General features: G+C 39.4%; 1 protein-coding gene across 1 annotated transcript in view; it reads right to left on the bottom strand.

Annotated features, from left to right (window-relative positions):
* mtor (mechanistic target of rapamycin kinase) overlaps positions 1–24529 on the bottom strand; it is a 479149-nt gene that overhangs the window by 418483 nt on the left and 36137 nt on the right. Inside the window, exons 3-4 of the mRNA XM_079827620.1 lie at positions 20031–20139; positions 19627–19859 (exon numbers count right to left, since the gene is read on the bottom strand). Of these exons, the coding sequence (XP_079683746.1) occupies positions 19627–19859; positions 20031–20139 (342 nt within the window). The remainder of the gene's footprint in view (positions 1–19626; positions 19860–20030; positions 20140–24529) is intronic.

Below are 24529 nucleotides of genomic sequence, written 5' to 3'. Positions count from 1 at the left end.
CTATCGCAGATTTTTTATTTATTTATTGACCTGAGGGAAGGGTTCTGGCAGACCAATCACAGCGCTTGCGGTCCGCGTAGAATTGACGCGTTGTTACATTTTTGGAGAGGTGCGCGTCAGGCTACGGCGTAGGGTACGGCGTATCCAACGCGTCTATGCGTAGGGTACGCCGTACCCTCTGCGTGCACTCGACGTAGAAGTATAAATTGGCCTTGAGCAATTACAATACGGTCCTCACACCTCAGGCCCTAAATATCTGATTTCCTGTTGTTCGGAGCTAATGACTCTAAATTAGAAAGTTGTCCAGCTCAAAGAGAACAATATATATACAGAGTTTGGTGACTGTAGATAAAACTAACCCTCCCAACTTTTGTCAAAAGATTGCGCTACTTTTGTCGAAAGATGGCGCAACTGAGCCCCTGAACCACGCCCGTTTTTAAGTCTATGCCCAAATCTACTGGATAGCATGTCTGATGTGTGTGTCGAGTTTCATGTAATTTGAAGCATTGTAAGAGTCTCAAAAGCATCGAAAAAGAAAATTATAGTTTGATGTGTTGCCATGGCAACAATATTTAGATCGTCAAGAAGTGCTTACCAGGTTTACATCTGCTGTTTTGACATCATACTTATTGGGTAAAAATAAGATTATAAAGCACTTTGAAAATGACACTTCCTGCTGCCAGTTGGTGGCGCTATAACTCACAATAGTGAGACCCATGTGATCGGCCTCTTAAAACGAACACACAGCTGAAGTTTCATCCAAATCAGTCAATGTTTGCAGAATTTATAAAACACTTCCCGTTTCACTTTTCTCGCCATAAATTGGTCTCCTCGCCACGGCCAAACCGTTCGAGATATCAAATCCGGTCGCAATTTAGCATCCTCAATATGTTCACTTCATGCTGACAGTTTGGCACTGATTGGGGGAATCTTCTAGGAGGAGTATATCAAATTCCAGAGCATGCGTTTTCAGAACAACCCATTATAGCTCACTTCCTGTTGGGCTGACGTATAACAGAGCACAAAAGTTGTTCGGCCAGATGAGCTCCATATGTGTACAGAGTTTCATACATGTACGTGCAAGTGTGTTTGATATATGGACCAAGTTTTCAGACCCCACTTAAGGGGGCGCTGTCGAGCCCCCCTGCCACTCCCGGGTACCAGCTTTGGTCCGGCCCTGATGGCCGCAGACTCCAATGTGTGTGCAAAGTTTCAAGAGTTTTTGAGCATGGTAAGGGCCCCAAAAGTGCCCGAATAGTTGAAAAAACAAAATTGTCCTTAGAAGAACAATAGGGCTCTGCGCCCTTTCAGGGCTTGGGCCCTAATTATAATATCAAACACCACCATTTGTGGACTTATTTAATTATCTGGGTATTTAAGGGACGGTGATACAAGAATTTGGGAATCTGTATCAAGATATCCCACACTGCTTATGTGTGTAGTCTTTCACGACCATGTAAAGATTTCTAGAATCCTTGATTTTTGCATTATTGCTTTTGTATATGATTGATTGTAGGGATGGGCAACAGTGGTAAAGTAATCGAGTACTCGAACGTGACAGCGATCATTGATCATGAGAACGATGATCGCCCTGAAAAAATATTTGTCTCTTTTTTTTTATTGGTTATTGCGTCGTTTTGCGCGGTACCGGAGGTCTGATTGGTTAGCGTTATACAACACGCTTCCTCCTGACCGCGGCGAAATAAAGTGAAACTGAGGCGTGCACTGCAGTGATGTCTGGAATCACTGTGATCATTGAATGGTTAGTGCAAGCACGGCCGTAGCCAGCTATGAGGTCACCGAGGTCCGGACCTCTGTAATTTTTTTCATATTCAAAAAAAAAAAAAAAAAAAAAAAATGTCAAGCTCTCTAATACCCCTTTTCCACCAAAGCAGAGCCAGAGCTAGATCGGAGCCAGAGCCTAGTTTCAAATCGGTTCTTTGTGTTTCCACACCCAAAGCCCCAGCTCCGAGCCAGGAAAAGTGGTTCTTAAGTAGCACCAAAACATTGCTGGGCTAGAACAGGGCTAGAAGTAAGAACCGATTACGTCAGGCGCTGGGGGCGGGGTCAACAAGACGAACACAAACGTTAGATCCACCATTTTTGAAATAGCAGCTAATGGAGCTAACAGCTGCTGTTCGTTTGTAATCTCCGTCTATGCAAATTACGGCGAACTACATGAATGCGGCGAATTCGGTGTTTGCGTTGTGTTTTGATGCCGATGTAGGATCGTAAAGCCATGTGAATGAAAAGTAACGCAACGTTTGCATTGTTGATGGATGGCTTGTTCGCAGCGGTGCTGTGCAGAGACCGATCGCCGTATGATAACGTATGAGTCCAGCGAGAGCACATGAATCCTTATGCGTTTGATTCACTCATGCGTTTTTTTTTAATATCATACGTGGATCGGTCTGCGCAGTGACGATGCATCTCGAACAAGCCTGGTGTGTTTGTTTTTCCCGCTGCCCAGGGTTGCCAGGTTTTCACAACAAACCCTCCCAATTGCTACTCAAAACAAGCCCAATCGCGTTCCAGGGGGGGATTCCCCAGTAAAAATCACATTTGGGGGTAAAATATGTGTTTTTTTGGCACTAAAATTCGCATTCCTGGGGCTAAATATCACATAATTGGGGTCGCTTCATCCCGCGGACATGAAAAAATAGCCCGCGGCAAAACCACATACTTGGCAACATTGCCGCTGCCTCGCTAGCGTTGCTGAGAGAGATGAGACGTATACACAGAGGTGTCAAAAGTATTCGCATTCATTACTCAAGTAGAAGTATAGATACTAGGGTTTAAAAAGACTTCTGTAGAAGTTGAAGTATCAACTCAAGCTTTTTACTCAAGTAAAAGTGTAAAAGTACTGGTTTCAAAACTACTTAAAGTATAAAAGTAAAAGTAATGTAAGGGTAAAAAATGCCATTAAAGGGGTAGTTTACCCAAAAATGAAAATTCTGTCATAAATTACTCACCCTCAAGTACTTCCAACCGGTATGAGTTTCTTTGTTCTAGAGATATTTTGAAGAATGTTTGTAACCAAGCAGATAGGGCAACCATTGACTGCCATAGTAGGGGCAAAATGCTATGGCTGTCAATGGTTGCTCTATCTGCTTGGTTACAAACATTCTTTAAAATATCCTCAGAACAAAGAAACTCATACAGCTTTGGAACAACTTGAGGGTGAGTAAATGATGACAGCATTTTCATTTTTGGGTGAAGTAACCCTTTAAGGACAAAAGATTAGGCCGCGCCACAGTGCATACCCCACCTCCTCAAAAAAAAAAAAATTCTAAAGGCCATAATGACTATAATGTTATATTAAAAAGTTAATTTTGAAAAATTTTTAGATGCATAGGCTACCCGTTTCAGCTGCATATATTCCCATTGAAAATCAACGCATTAAGACAATGCAAATACATTAAAGAACCATAATTGTACTACTGAGCAAAAAGTCAAAATTCAGAGGCATGTTATCAATAACCATTATTTGAATGTGTGATCAGTGTGGCCAGATTGGGTCAACGATTTCCAGCCCAAAAACTCACCAAATGTACATTTATATTCAAAAAATGGTTATTGATAACATGGCTCTGAATTTTGACTTTTTGCACCTTTACAATACTTATAGGCTAGTCACTCCAAGAAAAATCTTTAACTTTAACTGCCAAAATAATGTGATATTATTTTATTGCCATACCAATCAATGTTGATAAGTAAGTTACCATTTTATCTCCTTAAAACATAACATTGATGATAAAAAAATAAAAAAATCCCAGTAAAACGGATTAAATATGACTATATGTCCAGGTAGAAACTGTCAAAACGGCAATCCCTCAGAAAAACACAATGTCAACAGTAAGAAGCCAATTTGGTGCAAAAAGTGCCCAATATAGAGATTGAAAAAAGCAATGTAATTAACAGACATTTCACACGTTAATGCTCAGACCACTGTCAAAATGCGTAATTCATTGATACTGTACAATCCGCCCCAACAAAAAATAACAACAATGCGCCTACCATTGTGTTGCACTTTGCTTTGACAAAACTACAGTACGTCTTTCATAAAATACATGGCGCATGCACTTAGCACAGTCAAAATGGATTAATCGTTGATTTAAACCTCTTTCAGCAGCTGTCGGGGTTGCTAGTTGCAGATGTCCTAAGTGTGTATATGATGATGGACAGGAGTCACTGTCATATTTATAAAGAGTCTTCGAGTCACAGGTGTAATTCACGTTTGAGAGTTGAGTCACTCTCCCACTCTTTACTGTAGATACAACTTACTGTATATTTATGCCACTGGCATAGCGATCACTGGAATATACAGCTACGAGTTATCGCGCTAAAAACCCGGCTAAAGTCATGAATGAACACGTCTGCCTGCTGATCGCTGATTGGCTGAAAGTGCGTGCTCGTCGGCGAGAACCCGCCCTATCTGGCAACATGGTGTGTGATTTGTGCAGGCGCAGGCGTGATTGATCGCCTACAGCCCAATAGGGTGTCGGAATGGTTTGTGTTTATCCTTCTCATCCAACCACAATCAAATTCACTCTAAGCCGGAATAAAAATATGCCGAAATGGAATAGGAGTAACGAGGCTATTATTAAAATGTAAGGAGTAGAAAGTACAGATAATTGCTTGAAAATGTAAGGAGTAAAAGTAAAAAGTAGGCTGAAAAATAATTACTCCAGTAAAGTATAGATACCCAAAATTTGTACTTAAGTAAGGTAACGAAGTATTTGTACTTCGTTACTTGACACCTCTGCGTATACAGTGACGTAAGACATGGCTCTGTTGTGGCTCTCAGCCCGTGGAAAAGCAAACCGGTTCTTAGAAGGCTCCTCAGTTGAACCAACTATGAACTGGGACTAGCTCTGGCTCTGAATTAGCTCTAGCACTGCCTTGGTGGAAAAGGGGTATAAATGACTAATAAGCAGTGTGAACCACCTCCTATAGGCTCATACCATAGAGGTATTCATATATTACTGTTTGCGATTCATGTCGCTGCGAGAAGAGTGAGGGGGACTCAAGAGCTTTTTGGAAATGAGGGCGCGGGTGCCGTGTTGCCAGATCCAGTTATTATAAGCGGTTTTGGACTCGTTTTTCCCACTTAACGTAAAACTTTAGGAAGTTAATAAAGTGGTAAGTTGCATGTTAGGGTTAGTGATATATTTATTTTATTCCCTAAACAAAAGCTTTTTTAAACTTATTTTGGATTTATATTGTTTGTTTTTACTTGTCTTTCGTAGTAATATCTGGCAACACTGCGCCATATTAGCCGTTATATTCATTATATTCTACTTCAGGGGTGTCCAAACTTTTTTTAAAGGGGGCCGGATTCGATATTGTGGACATACCCGGGGGCCGGTCCCTTTTCTAGTCTATTATATATATATATTATATATATATTATATATATATATATATATAAAAATATATATATATAAAAATATATATATATAAAAATATATATATATATATAAAAATATATATATATATAAAAATATATATATATATATATATATATATATATATATATATATATATATATATATAAAAATATATATATATATATATATATATAAATATATATAAATATATATATATATATATATATATAAATATATATATATATATATATATATATAAATATATATATATAAATATATATATATAAATATATATATATAAATATATATATATAAATATATATATATATATAAATATATATATATATATAAATATATATATATATAAATATATATATATAAATATATATATATAAATATATATAAATATATATATATAAATATATATATAAATATATATATATATATATATAAATATATATATAAATATAAATATATATATATATATATATATATATATATATATATATATATATATATATATATATATATATATATATATATATATATATATATATATATATATATATATATATATATATATATATATATATATATATATATATATATATATATATATATATATATATATATATATATATATATATATATGAAATGTTTTGTTTCTTGGAAACATGACAGATTTGACAAAAGCTTGAGCTGACAGTAGATTCGCTTGAGATAGGACACAGGAAATGTATAGATATTTAACAATATCTGTAAAACTTTCATCAACCAAAAAGTTTTAATGGGTGAAATTTTAATATTATTACAGAGTTAGAACTCTATTCTTATTTAAATTTAATAAGTGCTCTATTTAGATCACCACAGGTAAAACCACACTACAAAACATGCTTTTGTGACTTGGCATTTCTGTCTTTTTTCCCGTCTAAATATATAAAAATTCTTATATCAAGATGCTTTTACTAAGGAAAATTACATATTTTTTCCTGGGGGAAAAAATCTAAATGAATTGAGTTTTTGCTTGAAACAAACTAAATTATCTGCCAATGGATTAGAAAAATAATCTTCCAAAATCTTCCTTAAAGATTCCAAACAGAAACATTATTTTTCTTACCCCATTGGCAGATAGATTTGCTTGTTTTAAACGAAAACTCACTCAGAAAACAAGAAAAAATATCTAATGTCATTTAACTAATCTCGTAACATCTTGATTTAAGAATTTTTTGATATATTTAGACTAGAAACAAGACAAAAAATACTAAATGACAGCATTTTTTGCAGTGCACACAAGGCAAAAAGTAATACATACATATATTATATAATATATACATATATTATATAATATATACATACATATATATATTATATAATACACACACACACACACACACACACACACATCTAGAATGGTATTTAGTCTAACATATAAATTCAAATGCACAAAACTGCAAGTTTATGACAAAAAATAGTCTGCAATTTGGCCTTTATTACTCATTTAATACATGTCTACATTACAAATTAAATAAAATTAGATATTAACCTACATTTCTGACAAATTACCATGTTTACAGCAGGTAGTGTTACTACAGTAAATCCATGATAAATTCGAAATGCGAATTGTTGTTTGAAAAGCATTTTGAATCGGCTCAGCTGATTTGCACGTTCGTGTTGTTGATTAAGTCAGCGCTGTTTAACTGGAAATTAAAACAAATCACCGAGAGATTCACAGCTCGTACCAGAGACCTCAGTGCCGAACTCGAACACTTCTCACGGGCTTCGGAAGGCTGTTTAGTGGGCGCGTGATTGAGACACTCAGCAGGTAAACACATTTTTTCAGAGTCAAGGCCAATTTATACTTCTGCGTCGAGTGAAAGGGCCAATTACAGGCCAATTTATACTTCTGCGTCGAGTGCACGCAGAGGGTACGGCGTACCCTACGCATAGACGCGTTGGATACGCCGTACCCTACGCCGTAGCCTGACGCGCACCTCTCCAAAAATTTAACAACGCGTCAATTCTACGCGGACCGCAAGCGCTGTGATTGGTCTGCCAGAACCCTTCCCTCAGGTCAATAAATAAATAAAAAATCTGCGATAGGAGTGTGAGTGTGTGTCCAGAAATTGGATGATAGTTCCTTACGTCTGCTATAACACAATATTTTGCAGTCCAGCGATTCTTTATGGTAGTAAATAAATACATAGATCCGCTGAGTATAGTTTATTTATTTTCTCATTAAAACCAAAGATGTTAATCAGTAATTGTATATCAAGAACAGGGACACATTAGGGTATATTTCGTGAATGAAGTCTCCGCAACAGCAATCGACTGCTCGAGCCACCGCTGCTGAAAACAGCGGCCACGAGCTCTGCATGATTTCACAAACCCATTCCAGCGCCAGATCGCCTTATTTAACTTTACTAATCAACTAGAGATGCTTAATTTGTATTAGATACAACAACTCAAGCTGCAAGAAAAGCCGCTCTCTCACTGCTGCTGATACTCCGACATGAATGTACAGATTCTACACAACAACCTGCTTCTTCTTCGGCTTCGACAACAGCGCAGAAGTATAAATGCTCACGACGGCGTCGGCTACGCGCGTAGCCTACGGCGTACACTCGACGCAGAAGTATAAATTGGCCTTAAAGCTAGCTGTCGGCTCGCGTGAGTTGCGCAGAGCACAAGTACCGCTGTTTCGTTCCGCTCGTTCCGCTTTGGGCGCTGTTTCCCTGGTCTAAAGTCTAGTACTGCCACCTTGCGGTGACATCGTGGAACTGCATGATTTATAAATGATCCGTGGCGGGCCACATATAATACATTTTAATAGACGCGCTGCGGGCTGTTTGAAATTCATCCCCGGGCCGCATTTGGCCCGCGGGCCGGATTTTTGAACACCCCTGTTCTACATGATTATTTCATGTATGTTTAAATAAACCTGTCATGAAAATGACAGACACAAATGATTATATTTCAACAACGAATTGGATAAAAATATATTTTATAATTAGATTTAGAAGTTATTGTAAATACTGCCTTATGTGAAGTTTACATGTTTGCACACAATGTGTTATTTGAGTGTTGATTATTAGACCTAAAAATAAATAGCAACTGAATTACGGCTAATAGTTTGGGCTCTGTTGTTAACCTTTAATATTAATGTGCAAGTGGGCTCCCTATATAGTTTACAGCAATATCTTCAATAAACTTTTAGTTATAATATAATTTATTTAAGGACAGATACTTTTTTTTTTTAGTAAACCAATACAAATAAATAAAAAGCCATTTTGTAAAACTGCTGTAGCGAACCGTCAGTTTTGTGTACCGCTATCCCTATTCTACAGTTAACATACAGGCTATGGCAGTCTGTGTTTTGATACACTATTATGTTGAAGGCCTACAGAGAAAGTAGTTGCATCTTTAAGCAGTTGCACTTGTTCTGAATGCACTTTCTTGTAGTAGTCCTACAGAGAAATTTTTTTAATGCACTAGACCTAAATTCACTTTGTTTTTATGAGAGAACATTTACTTTTAAAACCTTTCTGTAGGCCTGTACATTATTATTTAATGCACAAATGAGTGGGGTCAAGTTAAACATTTTAGTTTGAATTTTATTTTATACTGTGCATTGTTGCAATGTGCTAAATAAATATTGGCATAATTTGTAATTGATTTATTCTTTGGAACTTTAATATTAATTTATGCAATTGCAATGCCTTGATTTTAGTAAAGTTAGTACACAGTCATAGCCATAAATGCAATGGTACTAATAATTGGCATAATTTCTTTCGGTGTTGCGGTGTTTCGGTTTTTGGCCTGTTTCCTCTTTTTCGGTTTTCGGCCAAGAATTTTCTTTTCGGTGCATCCCTACTGTAATTGCTGACAGGAAGATGCCGCATTCCGTAAGACAAACGCAATGATCATTATTATTATCTGTAAGAAAGGTAACAACACAATCAAAACCAGTAGCATAATACAGATCTGTATAACAAGTAGGTTACAGAATTTCCTTGTCCTCTCACAGTCAATATTGTGCTCGTAGCGCGCACTCTTCAATTGCACGCGCAAACGCGGTGGATCTCACTTGATTATAAATAAAGCGCAAAATAAACTACGAGCATGCAACAATGCATGTTAATTAGTAAGTCATGAAATTACCAAAAGTGCCAGTATATTCAACTTAGTATGTTAGCTGCGATTGATTTACATGCAGGTTTATGATGTTGTTCATTCATCCTCAGGATCAGTATTCATATGTTTCATTAACAGTTCATCTTAATATTGTGTACTATTTACCATGGTAACTGTTGTTTCCCTAACCCCAAAATGCCATTTTATTTTTTACTTTGGTCTCTCATACCAACTTACAACTAACATTATAGGACTGCTACCTTATACTTTGGTTTAAATTGTAATGTTAGATTTAGATTTTATTAATTTTTTTATCCAAACTAGTAAAATCAGTCAGTGCTAATATTGGGACCGTTTTTTTTTTTTTTTTTTTTTTTTTTTTTGGATCTTATCGTCTCAGATGACTCCACTCGGCTGTTTACAGTTGGTCGTTGGCAGTTTGAATGGATTTACGTTACTCATGACAGGAGAGGACGCCCGTTGTTACGTCTAAAAACTTGGAAATGGATTGTTACGGCTTGCTTCTAATCTGAAGGACATTTACCCATCTACCAAACTACAAAACTACTTGTTTTTTCATACATATTTGAGTAAGCGTCAATTCATGAACGGAGAGGACGCTGGCGTTGTTTGTTCGCCGCTTCTCCGCCCGTAATCTTTGAATTGCGCTTACATAGTGGGGAAGCTAGGTAACTAGGCACCTACCTGATTCAGAACACTTCCAGCTGTCTACCCTGCTCAACCTGGGTAAGGGCGCGTTTGGATCCAACCATCACGCTGCCTTGACGGACAACTTCTCTCCGTTCCACCACCGCTCCAGAGCTGGGTGCTAGCGCTGTCTGGCTGGCACCCCTCTCCTTGGTCAGTATGGCGTTCAGCTACTCCAGCTCACAACTCCGGCGACTAAATCCCGTAACCACTCCTGGACTAAACATCCCCATCATTAAAGAACTTGGACTTGTTCGCCGCCCTCGTTACATTCATAGAGGCTCCGGTCGAAAATTAATCTTCCATAACCAGTCAAGCTGCTCTGCTACCAACAACATCCCATCTCTCTGGACATCTGTCGCACGACTGACGCGTCATCAGAGTACTGCCGCTTCAGTTACCATCAACACCGGAAATATCGCGAGATCTCTGCATTCCAGCATGAGATCCGTGAAATCCCGGCTGGATATATTTCGTGGACTGGATTCAAATCTGCGTGGAGTGGATTTTAATGTTTTGCGCTCTGTACAGAGATCCTCAGTCACTGGTCAAATTCGAACTTTTTAACACTCAATCGATCAACAATAAATCCACACTGATTGAAGAACACATCAGGGAGAAAGAACTTGACTTCATGTGTCTGACAGAAACCTGGCACAAACCAGAGGTTTACTCTGCCCTAAATGAAGCCTGTCCCCCCGGCTACAGTTACTTGGAGGCAGCTCGCAGCACTGGCCGCGGTGGTGGCCTAGCTGTCATTTACCGACAGGAACTGCAGTTGTCTCCCATCTTGCTGCCTACAACATCTTCTTGTGAATGTCTTGCATTTAAAATGTAAGCCGCCCTTTCCCATGACTGTTCTCCTTATCTATCGTCCACCAAAACCAAACTCTGCCTTCATCTCAGAAATGTCTGATCTCCTCACAACACTCTGTACTACCTCTGCCAATACCATAATCCTGGGTGATGTAAACATTCATGTTGACACCCCCTCTTGTCGTCCCGCTGCTGATTTTCTTCAGCTGCTGGATTCCATCAACCTACGACAACATGTTGATGTCCCCACACATTGCAGGGGACACACACTTGATCTGGTCATCTCTAACTCCGCCCCCATCAGTAACCTACAGGTTTACGATCTTGGTGTTTCAGATCACAAAGTCGTGTCAATGGAGCTGCCCTTCCCCCCCACCCACACCAAACCAAAGCGACAGATTCATTTCAGGAAAATAAAAAACATTAATGCAGATGCCCTGGCCCTGGACCTTCAACTTCTCTCGTCTGCCTCTACTGACTTCTCTTCTGTTGATGACTCCGTGGACTTCTACAATCAGTCCCTGAGCAATCTCCTGGACCTCCACGCCCCCTTAACATCCAGGTCGGTCTCATTCTCGCGCTCAGCACCCTGGTACACCTGCGAACTGCGCAAGATGAAGGCGGCTGGGCGTGTCCTTGAGCGTCGGCTCAAGGCCTCTGGATTGACTGTCCACAAACAGGCATACAGGGAACATAGGAGGGCGTATGCAGAAGCACTGAGGGATGCACGTTCCACGTTTTATTCCAACATCATCAACAACAGCCCTGGTGACTCCAAGCAACTTTTTTCTACAATAAATCACCTTCTCAAACCCCGCTCACCCTCCCACTCTGAGATCACCGAAGAGAGGTGCAACATGCACATCACTTTCTTTAAGCAAAAAGTTAGCACCATCCGCTCTCACCTCTCCACCACTGCGATCCTGCACCTCCCAACTGCTGACCCACCGCTTGAGATTGTACAGTCGCTCTGCACCTTCTCCGAAGCCACGCAGGAGGAAGTAGAGGACATCATGAAAAGAATGAAGCCGTCCACCTGTGCCCTGGACCCTTTTCCTTCGGCCCTGCTGAAAGCAAACATCTTTGCCATCTCTCCGTTCATCACCAAGATCATAAACCACTCCCTCCTGGCCGGTCATATCCCATCTGCATTAAAAACTGCGGTCATTAGACCTCTACTGAAAAAACCCACCCTGGATCCAGAAGTTCTCTCCAATTACAGGCCCATCTCCAATCTACCATTCCTATCAAAGGTTATGGAAAAAATAGTTGCAGCTCAACTCCATGATCACCTCAAACACAATAAACTGTATGAAAAATTTCAGTCTGGTTTCCGCCCTGGTCATAGCACAGAAACAGCCTTGGTCAGAGTCACCAATGACCTCCTGATGGCAGCAGATACTGGTTCCCCATCACTACTCATCCTCCTGGACCTCACAGCTGCTTTTGATACAGTAGACCACAACATCCTTCTCCACCGTCTGCAATACACCATTGGACTCTCAGAAAACGCTCACAACTGGTTCACCTCCTACCTGACCGACAGAACTGAGCATGTCGCCCTGGGCAAAGCCAAGTCACACACCCACAACGTCACCTGTGGTGTTCCTCAGGGCTCTGTGCTGGGCCCCACCCTCTTTTCTCTCTACATGCTCCCCCTTGGCAATATCATTAGCAGCCATGGCATAGCATTTCACTGTTATGCGGATGACACACAGCTCTACCTCAAGACAACCCCCACTTCTTCTGCTCCTCTGCCAACTTCTACACTGACTAACTGCCTGGAGGAGATAGAGGCTTGGATGAAGCTCAACTTTCTACAGCTCAACAGTTCCAAAACGGAGGCCATCCTGGTTGGCACACCACATCAGCTCCGCTCTTCCACCATCACCAATATCAATTTCTACGGCGAAACCATCTCCCTCTCCACATCTGTCACCAACTTGGGTGTTAAAATGGACCAACAACTCACCTTTGACACCCACATCAAACACCTCAGTAAGACATCATTTTACCACCTCAAGAACACCGCCAAACTCCGTCCAACACTCACCCTACCAGATGCAGAGAAGCTCATCCATGCCTTTGTCTCCTCCAGGCTGGACTACTGTAATGCACTCCTCATCGGGATCTCTGGCAGGAGCATCCAGAGACTCCAGTACATACAGAACAGCGCTGCCAGGATCCTGATGAGGGTGCGCAAGCATGACCACATCACCCCCATTCTGAAATCCCTACACTGGCTTCCAGTCCCACTCAGAATTGAGTACAAGGTCTCACTCCTCACTCACCAGTGCATTCATGGACATGCCCCCCTTTACCTACAGGAACTCCTCACCCCCCAGACCTCCTCACGCACCCGGTCTGCAACCTCACACACCCTCCAAACCCCCAGAACCAAGCTCTGCAGTATGGGTGATAGGGCTTTTGCTTCTGCTGCCCCCAGGCTGTGGAACGCCCTCCCTGACCACCTGAGGGCCCCACAGACTACAGATGTTTTTAAAAAAGACTTAAAAACACATCTCTTTAGAAAAGCATACAACTGACATGTTTAATTTTACTTTTAATTTGTTTAAACTTAATTTTAACTCTTGACTCTGTAGCACTTTGAGATTGTTTTAAATGTAAAGTGCAATATAAATAAAATTGATTATTATTATTATTATTATTACTGTTTATTCATCATCAGTGTCATATTCTTTATTTTTTTGAGTAGGCTATCTTAGAGGTTTCTTCAATTGCTAACAAGTAGTTCAATACTGAAACCACATTTTCAAAACTCTTCATACAATCTGCATTTCCAAGATTAATTTTAGCCAAACAGTTAATCTAACCCCCAAAACTCACTCAAAACACTTCATACATGTCTCAAAATAAGCTCGTTCCACCAATTACTGGCAACAAATTCTCATTCAGAAAACATGCATGTCACTCTTAACACACGGTCCTAAAAAAACACTAACAACAGGGAGCTAGATTTTCTATATTTCAAAATAATTTCTGCAGAAATGCTTGAAATTTGCCATCATTCTGATTTGAATGTGCTTTTATCAGTTTTGAAAGCAGTGTGTTAGCATATGAAAAATATCCTGCAAATATATTGTTTTTTGCAGTTTGTTGCCTCTGGCTTGGCGTGCTCAGTTGGGGACACTACATTTTCATCTAAATATCCAAATAAATCTAATTATTAAACTAAATTAACCATATAAACTAAATTATTGATCTAATGCCCACATTGTCCCTGTATGTTAATTGAACTGAGCTGATGACATCACCGTTTTCTCCAGAACGCCTATACGGCCGAATCAAATTCTGCTGCATTATTTTCCTGTTTAACACTGTGAAGCTGCTCTGAAACAATCTGCAGTGTTAAAAGCATTATATAAATAAAGTTGACTTGACTTTGTGGAGGATGAATGACAAAAGTGTCTGTGGATTTTGAAAAATGGGGTAATTGAATGCATTTTGTCTGAAAGCAATGAAAAATTATTCACAGTTTGGTCCGTATACACTTGTGTGTCGCTGAATGTGTGAAAAGTTTTGAAAATATGGTTTCAGTATTGAACAATGCTTGTTAGCAATTGAAAAAAACTGTAAAGGGATGGCCCACCGAAGATGCACAATTATTATAGCACAATACTTAACACCCCACCCCGGACCTCACTCATTTTCAAACTCTGGTTACGGCCTTGAGTGCAAGATGTGCAGCGCCAATCTGTCATAGCCTACATAGCATTTTAATGAGAACACGATGGAAATTAGAATGCTGTAAATGATCTGTGCTTAGTTCCCCCGTGTATCAGCTGATCCAGAGAGAAACTAGCGAGAACACTCAGACTAGCGCGTGAAGTTCATGTGCGCATTCGCGTCCTTTTCTGCAGATGCACGTTGTAAGATTACTTTTATGTTGTCTATCTGATTAATCCAATATAAGAAGCGTTTGGTTGAGCTTAATAAGTTAGCAAAGCGCTGCCGTTATACCGGCTGTTGTTCATTCTCTTCAGTTTCAGCTCAAACGCATATTTCATGCTCGACATGATGGTTTAGAGACAGTCATATTCTTTTTAGATCGGCTATTTCTTTCTCAGAATCATTGATATTAGTAATGCAGCAGTGCTATACTGGTCTCATTTTTTAACAGTAGACCTATAGTTATTTAAAGTTGTTTTTCGTTATGAGTTCGAAAACGCGCAGTGATGTCTGTAAACACTTCGATCATGAATAATAAAATGAAGCATGATGTGCAGAGTCAATCTGTCAAAGCATTATAATGAGAACACGATTTAAATAAAATGTTGTTTGTGTGCTTTCGTTGTCCGTGTATCAGCGTTGTTAAGGGAAGAGCGCATTCAAAATGTTCCGTTTCAAACCCTTCGTCTGTCAAATCTAGCACGCTGAAGTTCACGTGCGCATTCACGTCCTTTTGTGTTGATTTATGTCGTAATTGGTTCATAATAATCTTCATATTAATATTGATATAGGGTGCGTTTGGTTGAGTTTATTAACCCGCTAGCAAGCTCTACAGGGTGGTGTTATTTTACAGTTTCAGCTCAAAGGCAATGCTCGATATTACTGACTTGGTTATTTGAGATGGTCATTTTATAAAGATGTTTCTTTTTCAAAGACATTTATGCATCATAATCTAGCAGTTATTTTTTGTTTTATATGTTCATGTTTTCATATACCTGTTTTCATGTCACTTGTATTTGTCAACAACCATTTTCATAACAGTTTTCATTATCTCAATGGCAGACAAGCCCCGCCCCCTGCACATGCCCCGCCCCGAGTACTCGCGTACTCGTTTTTGAGACCTATCGATGATCGAAATGAGAAATTGACAAAAATGCCCATCCCTAATTGATTGATGCTTTTTATTCTTTGAATTGAATTTAGTTTGATGTTTCTTACCTGGTTAAATAAATTGTTACGTTTGGAATTATTCTGATTTACTCTGACATTATTTCTCTCAAGTAGATTAAGTGAAGACGTATGTTACCACAAATCAGCGTCAGGCTGAGTATCAGACCAAAATTCAGTTGACTGGAGCATAAAGCACACTGACTGAGTTTCTGGAATTCTGATTAACATTTGGCACTAATTCAAGTGTACTTAGACTGTGAAGGTTAAAAAGGGAATTTCCGTTTAGAACAACAATAATGTTGATTGACCAACCTAAATAGGGTGAGTCTTACCTCTGTTTAAAGTAAAGTTATTCTTGCTAAGTGTACATGGGAAACCATGGCATGGCCATCCAAAAACTACTATTAGAGAAAGTATTGGTCGACTTATAGCTAAGGTAGTGGCCGTGACCTCTGACTAGAGATAATGTTACTTTAATTCAAGTGTACACAAATCTATGGGGGCTAAATAAAATACTTTTAGAGAAAGCAAGCATGAGAGCGGCACTCTAAACTGTATAGTCAATTACCTCTGTTTTAGTGACCAAAACTAAAAGTAAAAATAGTGTAAAGTAAAATATTGAGTACAGAGTGAATAGAGTAATCAAACGTTTATTCAGATTTCGAAATTACTAAACATATTTGGAAAATCTTTTATTAATGGAGTCAGATGAAATAACGAGGTAAATACATATAACAAAATGTATTTAAATTAATCTTTTGTTGCGTAAAAGGAAAGACAGTGACACGCAGAGACACCTTTCCCCTGCCATTGGACACTGAGAATTGGACCTGTGGGCGGGTTTACAGGTAAGAATAACTTTTATATTGTTAGTTATATTTCAAGATGTACACAATACTGGACTAGAGCAACTTAAGTTTACTTGACTATCTATAAAACACTTTTTAGAAAAATCAGCATCAGCGAGCATCAATTATGATCCATCAAGCTTTTGAGGAACGTTTATTTGTACAACCCCAAATCAGAAAAAGTTGGGACAGTATGGAAAACGCAAAAAAAAAAAAAAGAAGTGATTTATAAATTTACTTTGACTTGCATTTCATTGCAGACAATATGAACACAATATTTCATGTTTTGTCTGGTCAACTTCATGTCATTTGTAAATATGCATCCTTTCCTGTCACTCAGACCTGCAACACATTTAAAAAAAAAAGTTGGGACAGTAAAGCATTTACCACTTTGTAATGTTGCCATTCCTTTTCACAACACTTAAAAGACGTTTAGGGACTGAAGACACCAAGTGATGAAGTGTTTCAGGTGTAATTTTGTCCCATTCTTCCTGCAAACAAGTCTTAAGGTGGGCAACAGTACGGGGTCTTCGTTGTCGCATTTTGCGCTTCAAAATGCGCCACACATTCTCTATTGGAGACAGGTCGGGACTGCAGGCAGGCCAGTCAAGTACCTGTACCCTCTTCCTCCGCAGCCAGGACTTTGTAATGTGTGCAGAATGTGGTTTTGCATTGTCTTGTTGAAATATGCATGGACGTCCCTGGAAAAGATGTCTTCTTGAAGGCAGTATATTATGCTCCAAAATCTCTATGTACTTTTCAGCATTAATGGTGCCTTCACAGAAGTGCAAGTGCAAAAGCACTGACACAACCCCATACCATGACAGACCCTGGCTTTTGGACTTGTTGCTGGTAACAGTCTGGATGATCCTTTTCTTCTTTGGTCCGGAGCACACGGCGTCCATTCCTCCCAAAAAATACCTGAAATACTGATTCATCTGACCACAGTACACGTTTCCACTGTGTGATGGTCCATCCCAGATGCCTCCGAGCCCAGAGAAGTCGACGGCGCTTCTGAGCATCGGAGATCACTGTTGTTCAGCTTAGGCTTGCGCCCTTGTCCTTTACGCACTGAAATTCCTCCAGATTCCTTGAATCTTTTAATTATGTTATGCACTGTTGAATGTGAAATATCCAAATCTCTTCCTATCTTTCTTTGAGGAACATTGTTTTTAAACATTTCAATAATTTTCTCACGTATTTGTTGGCAAACTGGCGATCCTCTGCCCATCTTTGCTCCTAAAGGATTAGACCTTTCTTGGATGCTGCTTTTGTACCAAATCATAATTACAAATCACCTGTTGACATCACCTGTTTCAAATCACATCATTATTTAACCATTTTACCTCATTACTAGCCCTAAATTGCTCCTGTCCCAACTTTTTTTGAAATGTGTTGCAGGTCTGAATGACAAGAAAGGATGCATATTTACAAATGACATGAAGTTGACCAGACAAAACATCTTGTGTTCATATTGTCTGCAATGAAATACAAGTCAAAGTAAATTTAGAAATCACTTTTTTTTTTTTTTGCGTTTTCCATACGGTCCCAACTTTTTCTGATTTGGGGTTGTACATCTATAAATCATTGTTGTATTGCATTGCATTATATGTTTTGCCCCCACAATAAAAACTACAAAGCTTTGATCATAAAAGCATTTGAATATCATCTTACTGAGACATAATATTGGAAGATAAAATGCATAGACATATCGGTTGTCACTTTCTATGCAAGTAGTTTGCTATACTGTTATAAAGATCTGTTGGGAAATGTTTTCATCCTCAAAGAAGAAACCAGGAGACGTTGGAATATTTTTCAGGCAGACGTTACTCTTTATTGAGACAAGCTGTTCTTCCCTGCAGTATGCAGTGATATGCATACATAGTCATTAAAAATAAAGTTCATCCATTCATTCATAATATTGGAATCTGAATGAAGCTTATGCGGTATGTTTATTGCTAAGAAGTTCTCTCCGGTTTAGCTCTATGTAGGCCTATACCATCTCAGGCAAGCATCGGTGGGCGGGGTTAGTGAAGCGCTCACATTGAGCGTGTGTTACGAGTGTGTGGACTCCGTGGCGGAGGATTCGTTGGGCAGCAGAAGCGTCAGACTTATATTTGAAAATGCGCGTTCAGCACCACCAGTACTATTCCCAGAGTACGCATGATCACGAAATTCAAAGTGAAAGTAAAAGCGATTTCAATACGTTACCGCTGTTTAAAAGCGGCTCCCTGAGGCAAGCGAATATCCAATATAAAAGCAATCTCGTTGTAACCATCTCTTAGCTCTGTATCATGCTTGAAGAAAAATGTGGTTTCTATTTGCACTTTGAATATTGAGTACTTTGATTATGGTATTATGGTTATTGTTTGCACTTAATATCTATTATAATTTTGTGGGAAGGGTTCAGTTAGGAGGTCAAAAGAAGCTCATGTGCAGTTCTAAGGTCTGAAGAGACAATCATACAGGAAAGAAGCCAGTCAGTTGAGTTTTTGGCAAAACCTTTACAGTGCTTGTTGACTTTTAATGCATATGATAATTCATACTCAGAAAGTAGAACTGAAATGACATTCATTACAAGATGAGTTAAAACATTTCAAATGCACCTGCAAACTATTTTTCTAGTCATTTATTTCATCATTGAGGATTTCTTAAAAATACTATGGAAAAATCTTGGCTCGTCTCGTTCCTTTCTCGTGAACCCAATCTCGTATCTCGTCTCGTGAGATAAGCGTCTCGTCCCACCCCTACCTTTTATACATCAAAAGCTTGTTTTCTCAATTCATGACCCCTTTAATATGTCAGGGTGTACAACAGTTTGCCTGCAATTCACCATGACTATATAATATGATGCTGTTAAGTGTTTCTACGCACCGCTGCATGCCGTCTTCCTTCGTTCCTGTCTGCTCCCAGCCATTCGAGAGCTCTCTTCACCTCAAACTCCACATACTCTGCAGTGAAGGTGTCTCCTGCCATGGACAGGTGACCCATGGCCTTAGAGGCCATCTCCATAACCACTGAGTCACTGGAGGGAAGCAGGTTGCGTAGGTAGTTTGCAAATCGGCTGATACGGGTGGCATTTCCCCCCTCAACACCAATTAAACTCACTGTAGAGACAGTCATTACACAATAACGTCACTCAATGGTGAGTAGTCATTTTTAAAGAAAAATGTGTTTGATCTGGCAAAATGGAAACATTACATAAGTAAGTATATGTTCCATTTTATTAAAAATAAACAAATAAAGTAGAGATTGATTGTCATTTGATTCATACTCACCTATGGCAAGGATACCGCCTTTTTTCTCATTCACATCTGAGCTGGAAACCAACTCAAATATGTGGTGGTTCAGCTCATCATAGAAAGTGGTGGCTTCGTCTTGGCTCAGCTTGTGTCAGAAGCAAAAACACAGGACACTAAACATGACTTTTCTTAATATTTGTATACTTTAAATTAAGGACATACTCACATTGGCACTTATGTTGTACCGTGCCCAAGCACGATTGTACCCCCTTTCCCCACAATCCTGCACTCACATTGCACTTAACCTTCGCCCCTGAACACGCATAAGTCATTAAGATGAAAATTCATGTTTTTTTATGCGCCAGGACCAGTATGGAGTGATAACATTAGTCAAACGAACTGGACCTTGGGTGTCAAATTGGGTACTCGGGCACGGTTCAGATCCAAGTGTGAGTAAACCCTATGCACACCTTAAAAATTCTCTACTTATATACTGTAAATTATGTGCAATAGTAACTGCATGTTAATATTTACTAAGAAAAGCCCACAAATTAAGAAAAATCAAAAACATTACATTAGTCAGAAAAAGCACTGAACAGACATTACAAAAGTTGGCTTTAGAGGTCACTATATTGTTTGTTGTATTTACATATCAGAGAATTTAAGCTTTTCACTGGTCTACAGTACACAGAAAAATTAGCAGAGTTATCAGTTATCATTTGAAGTTATCAGTAGTCAAAACTCCCACGGACGTCAAGACGCTGACATCAGGATTGGTAAATGAACTGCATTTATATAGTGCTTTCAACAGACCCATGGCCATCCAAAGCACTTTACATATTGCCTCACATTTCACCCATTCATACACAGACGGCAGTGTCAGCCATGCAAGGCCAGCTCGTCGGGAGCAGCTGGGGTTAGGGGTCTTGCTCATGGACACCTTGACACTCTACAATTGAACCACCAACCTTCAGGTTTGTAGACAACCTACATGAACCACTGAGCCACTGCCGCACCAATTGCGCAACCAATCACCGGTCCGGAGACTGTTTATGAATGGCGCAAACTTCAATGGGAGACACGCTCTGACTTTGGAGAGAGTGCACGCTCAGTGACGACGGTCTCTCGTTCAAGAGTCCAGTTTGAGAGGCTGATCAATATTCGGGGCTCACTGCTGTTACACCTTAGTAGTTAGATCAGTTCTCAGTTTGTGTTCGTGCTTGTTTGCTATATGCTTGAGGTGCTAACACGTTTGATGTGTGACCGCTGTTCTCTGACGCTTCATGTCAAGTTATCATCTACGCAATGTAAACGGGTAAGAAAGGTTGTGAGTCAGGTAAGCAAGCCGCGACCTACATTTACAACATATAGTTCACCTCATGTATTAGAAACACCAGGTTTAGCAGTGGTGCTAAAAATGTAAGTTTTGTTTGGTTAGTTAGGCCGGCTACACACTGCAAGTGTGGCGTTTCTGTTGCATGTCAGCTGCGTGGTGGTTGCGTGGCGTTTTCTATGTCTTTCTATGTGCGCACCAGAAACGTGTCTGACACGGCGCTGCTGCTGCTAGGTGACGTAGTGGAAGGCCAATACTTCATGTTAAACATAAATATATAGCCTACTGATACAGCAAAGACAACGTCGGCAGTATTGACGGCAAAATAGGCGACATAATATTTCGTTCTATTGACAGGTGCAATATTTGAAAATGTGAAAAATAGGCGTTGGTCTTGCAGTGTGTAGCCAGCCTTAGGTACTTCAGCTATGCCGTTTTCGGACACTGAAGATGTTTCTTTCTACAACTTTTGTTGTTAGTTAGCTTATTTCCTAAGAAATAAGTTAGATGAGTTGTGTTATGATATGTTTTGTTTTTGATTTAAGCACCACTCATTTGCTCCTTCTCTGCCAGTTTGTTTTACTTTTGCTTGATCCAGTTTAATTGTATATTTTGCAAATATTCTTTATTTTCACTACTTTATTACTTTTCACATTATTACTTCACTTTATTGTTATAATCACGAATTAAACCTTTAATAGTTTAATAAACCCAATAGTTGTTGGTCTTTCTTTTGCAGCTCCCCTACTGTCTGAAACGCACACACGCTCATCATCTTGTGTTATGTCTGATGATATGCTAGACAATGTAACATCTAATTAACGAGGGACGTAACAAAGGTGTAATAATTCAACAAAACTTTAAAGTTTATTTTTCAATCTCATGTTATTGTTTTTTTACTTCAATCAATTCATTTTATAATATCTACATTTTATTTTGAACTATTTAATTCATTAAAAAATGCATTTCCTGTGTATTGGTAATGCTAGTTATATTGTTTTATAATTGTTCCTCTGGTACAGTTTTGCCATGTCTGTTTATTATATTAAGGCTTGTTTTCCTATGGCAACCCTTTACCTATGGCCTAAATAAAGAGAGGAAAGAGGGGCTCAAACACCCACGGAAACACACTGAGGAAAATAAGTATTTGAACACCCTGCTATTTTGCAAGTTCTCCCACTTAGAAATCATGGAGGGGTCTGAAATTGTAATCGTAGGTGCATGTCCACTGTGAGAGACATAATCTAAAAAAAAAAAATCCAGAAATCACAATGTATGATTTTTTAACTATTTATTTGTACGATACAGCTGCAAATAAGTATTTGAACACCTGTCTATCAGCTAGAATTCTGACCCTCAAAGAACTGTTAGTCTGCCTTTAAAATGTCCACCTCCACTCCATTTATTATCCTAAATTAGATGCACCTGTTTGAGGTCGTTAGCTGCATAAAAGACACCTGTCCACCCCATACAATCAGTAAGAATCCAACTACTAACATGGCCAAGACCAAAGAGCTGTCCAAAGACACTAGAGACAAAATTGTACACATCCACAAGGCTGGAAAAGGCTACGGGGAAATTGCCAAGCAGCTTGGTGAAAAAAGGTCCACTGTTGGAGCAATCATTAGGAAATGGAAGAAGCTAAACATGACTGTCAATCTCCCTCGGACTGGGGCTCCATGTAAGATCTCACCTCGTGGGGTCTCAATGATCCTAAGAAAGGTGAGAAATCAGCCCAGAACTACACGGGAGGAGCTGGCCAATGACCTGAAAAGAGCTGGGACCACCGTTTCCAAGGTTACTGTTGGTAATACACTAAGACGTCATGGTTTGAAATCATGCATGGCACGGAAGGTTCCCCTGCTTAAACCAGCACATGTCCAGGTCCGTCTTCAGTTTGCCAATTACCATTTGGATGATCCTGAAGAGTCATGGGAGAAAGTCATGTGGTCAGATGAGACCAAAATAGAACTTTTTGGTCATAATTCTACTAAACGTGTTTGGAGGAAGAAGAATGATGAGTACCATCCCAAGAATACCATCCCTACTGTGAAGCATGGGGGTGGTAGCATCATGGGGGTGTTTTTCTGCACATGGGACAGGGCGACTGCACTGTATTAAGGAGAGGATGACCAGGGCCATATATTGAGATTTTGGGGAACAACCTCCTTCCCTCAGTTAGAGCATTGAAGATGGGTCGAGGCTGAGTCTTCCAACATGACAATGACCCAAAGCACACAGCCAGGATAACCAAGGAGAGGCTCTGTAAGAAGCAAATCAAGGTTCTGGCATGGCCTAGCCAGTCTCCAGACCTAAACCCAATAGAGAATCTTTGGAGGGAGCTCAAACTCCGTGTTTCTCAGCAACAGGCCAGAAACCTGACTGATCTAGAGAAGATCTGTGTGGAGGAGTGGGCCAAAATCCCTCCTGCAGTGTGTGCAAACCTGGTGAAAAACTACAGGAAACATTTGACCTCTGTAATTGCAAACAAAGGCTACTGTACCAAATATTAACATTGATTTTCTCAGGTGTTCAAATACTTATTTGCAGCTGTATCATTCAAATAAATAGTTACAATTCATACATTGTGATTTTTGTGATTTTTTTTTTTAGATTATGTCTCACAGTGGACATGCACCTACGATGACAATTTCAGACCCCTCCATGATTTCTAAGTGGGAGAACTTGCAAAATAGCAGGGTGTTCAAATACTTATTTTCCTCACTGTATATAACTCCATGAGTAATAACTTTTGACCTGAGTGGCGGATTATGGTGACCGTGGTCTCTTTTTAATCGTGAGAATCTGTTGTAAATAAGCATGTGCCAAAATGTGTTAGAACTCCATGAGTAATAACTTTTGATCCGAGTATGTTTCATTAAGTTATGAGTGAAAACGCCAAGTCTAAGAACTGTTATTTTTAGAGTTGTTCCGATTCCGAAACTAGTATCGGAAATATCCCCGATACCACAACAAATTCTGGCATCAGTATCAGCGAGTACTTGAACCCATGTACCGATCCGATACCATTTTCTTAAACAAGACCTAGTTATTACCGCAAGCTTTGCCTAACCACTGCATGGTTCTTCTTCGCTGCTCAGAATGCATTGCAAACACAGGAAGTTGTGCTGTGTTGCCACAAGCAACCCCTGTTTAGAGCAGCGAAGAAGAAATGAAAATGTGTTAGCAGTACGTCCGCTGT

Source organism: Gobio gobio (assembly GCF_949357685.1).
Source record: "Gobio gobio genome assembly, chromosome: 10".
Lineage (NCBI taxonomy): Eukaryota > Metazoa > Chordata > Actinopteri > Cypriniformes > Gobionidae > Gobio > Gobio gobio.
This window is presented reverse-complemented; position numbering and strand designations above follow the sequence as displayed.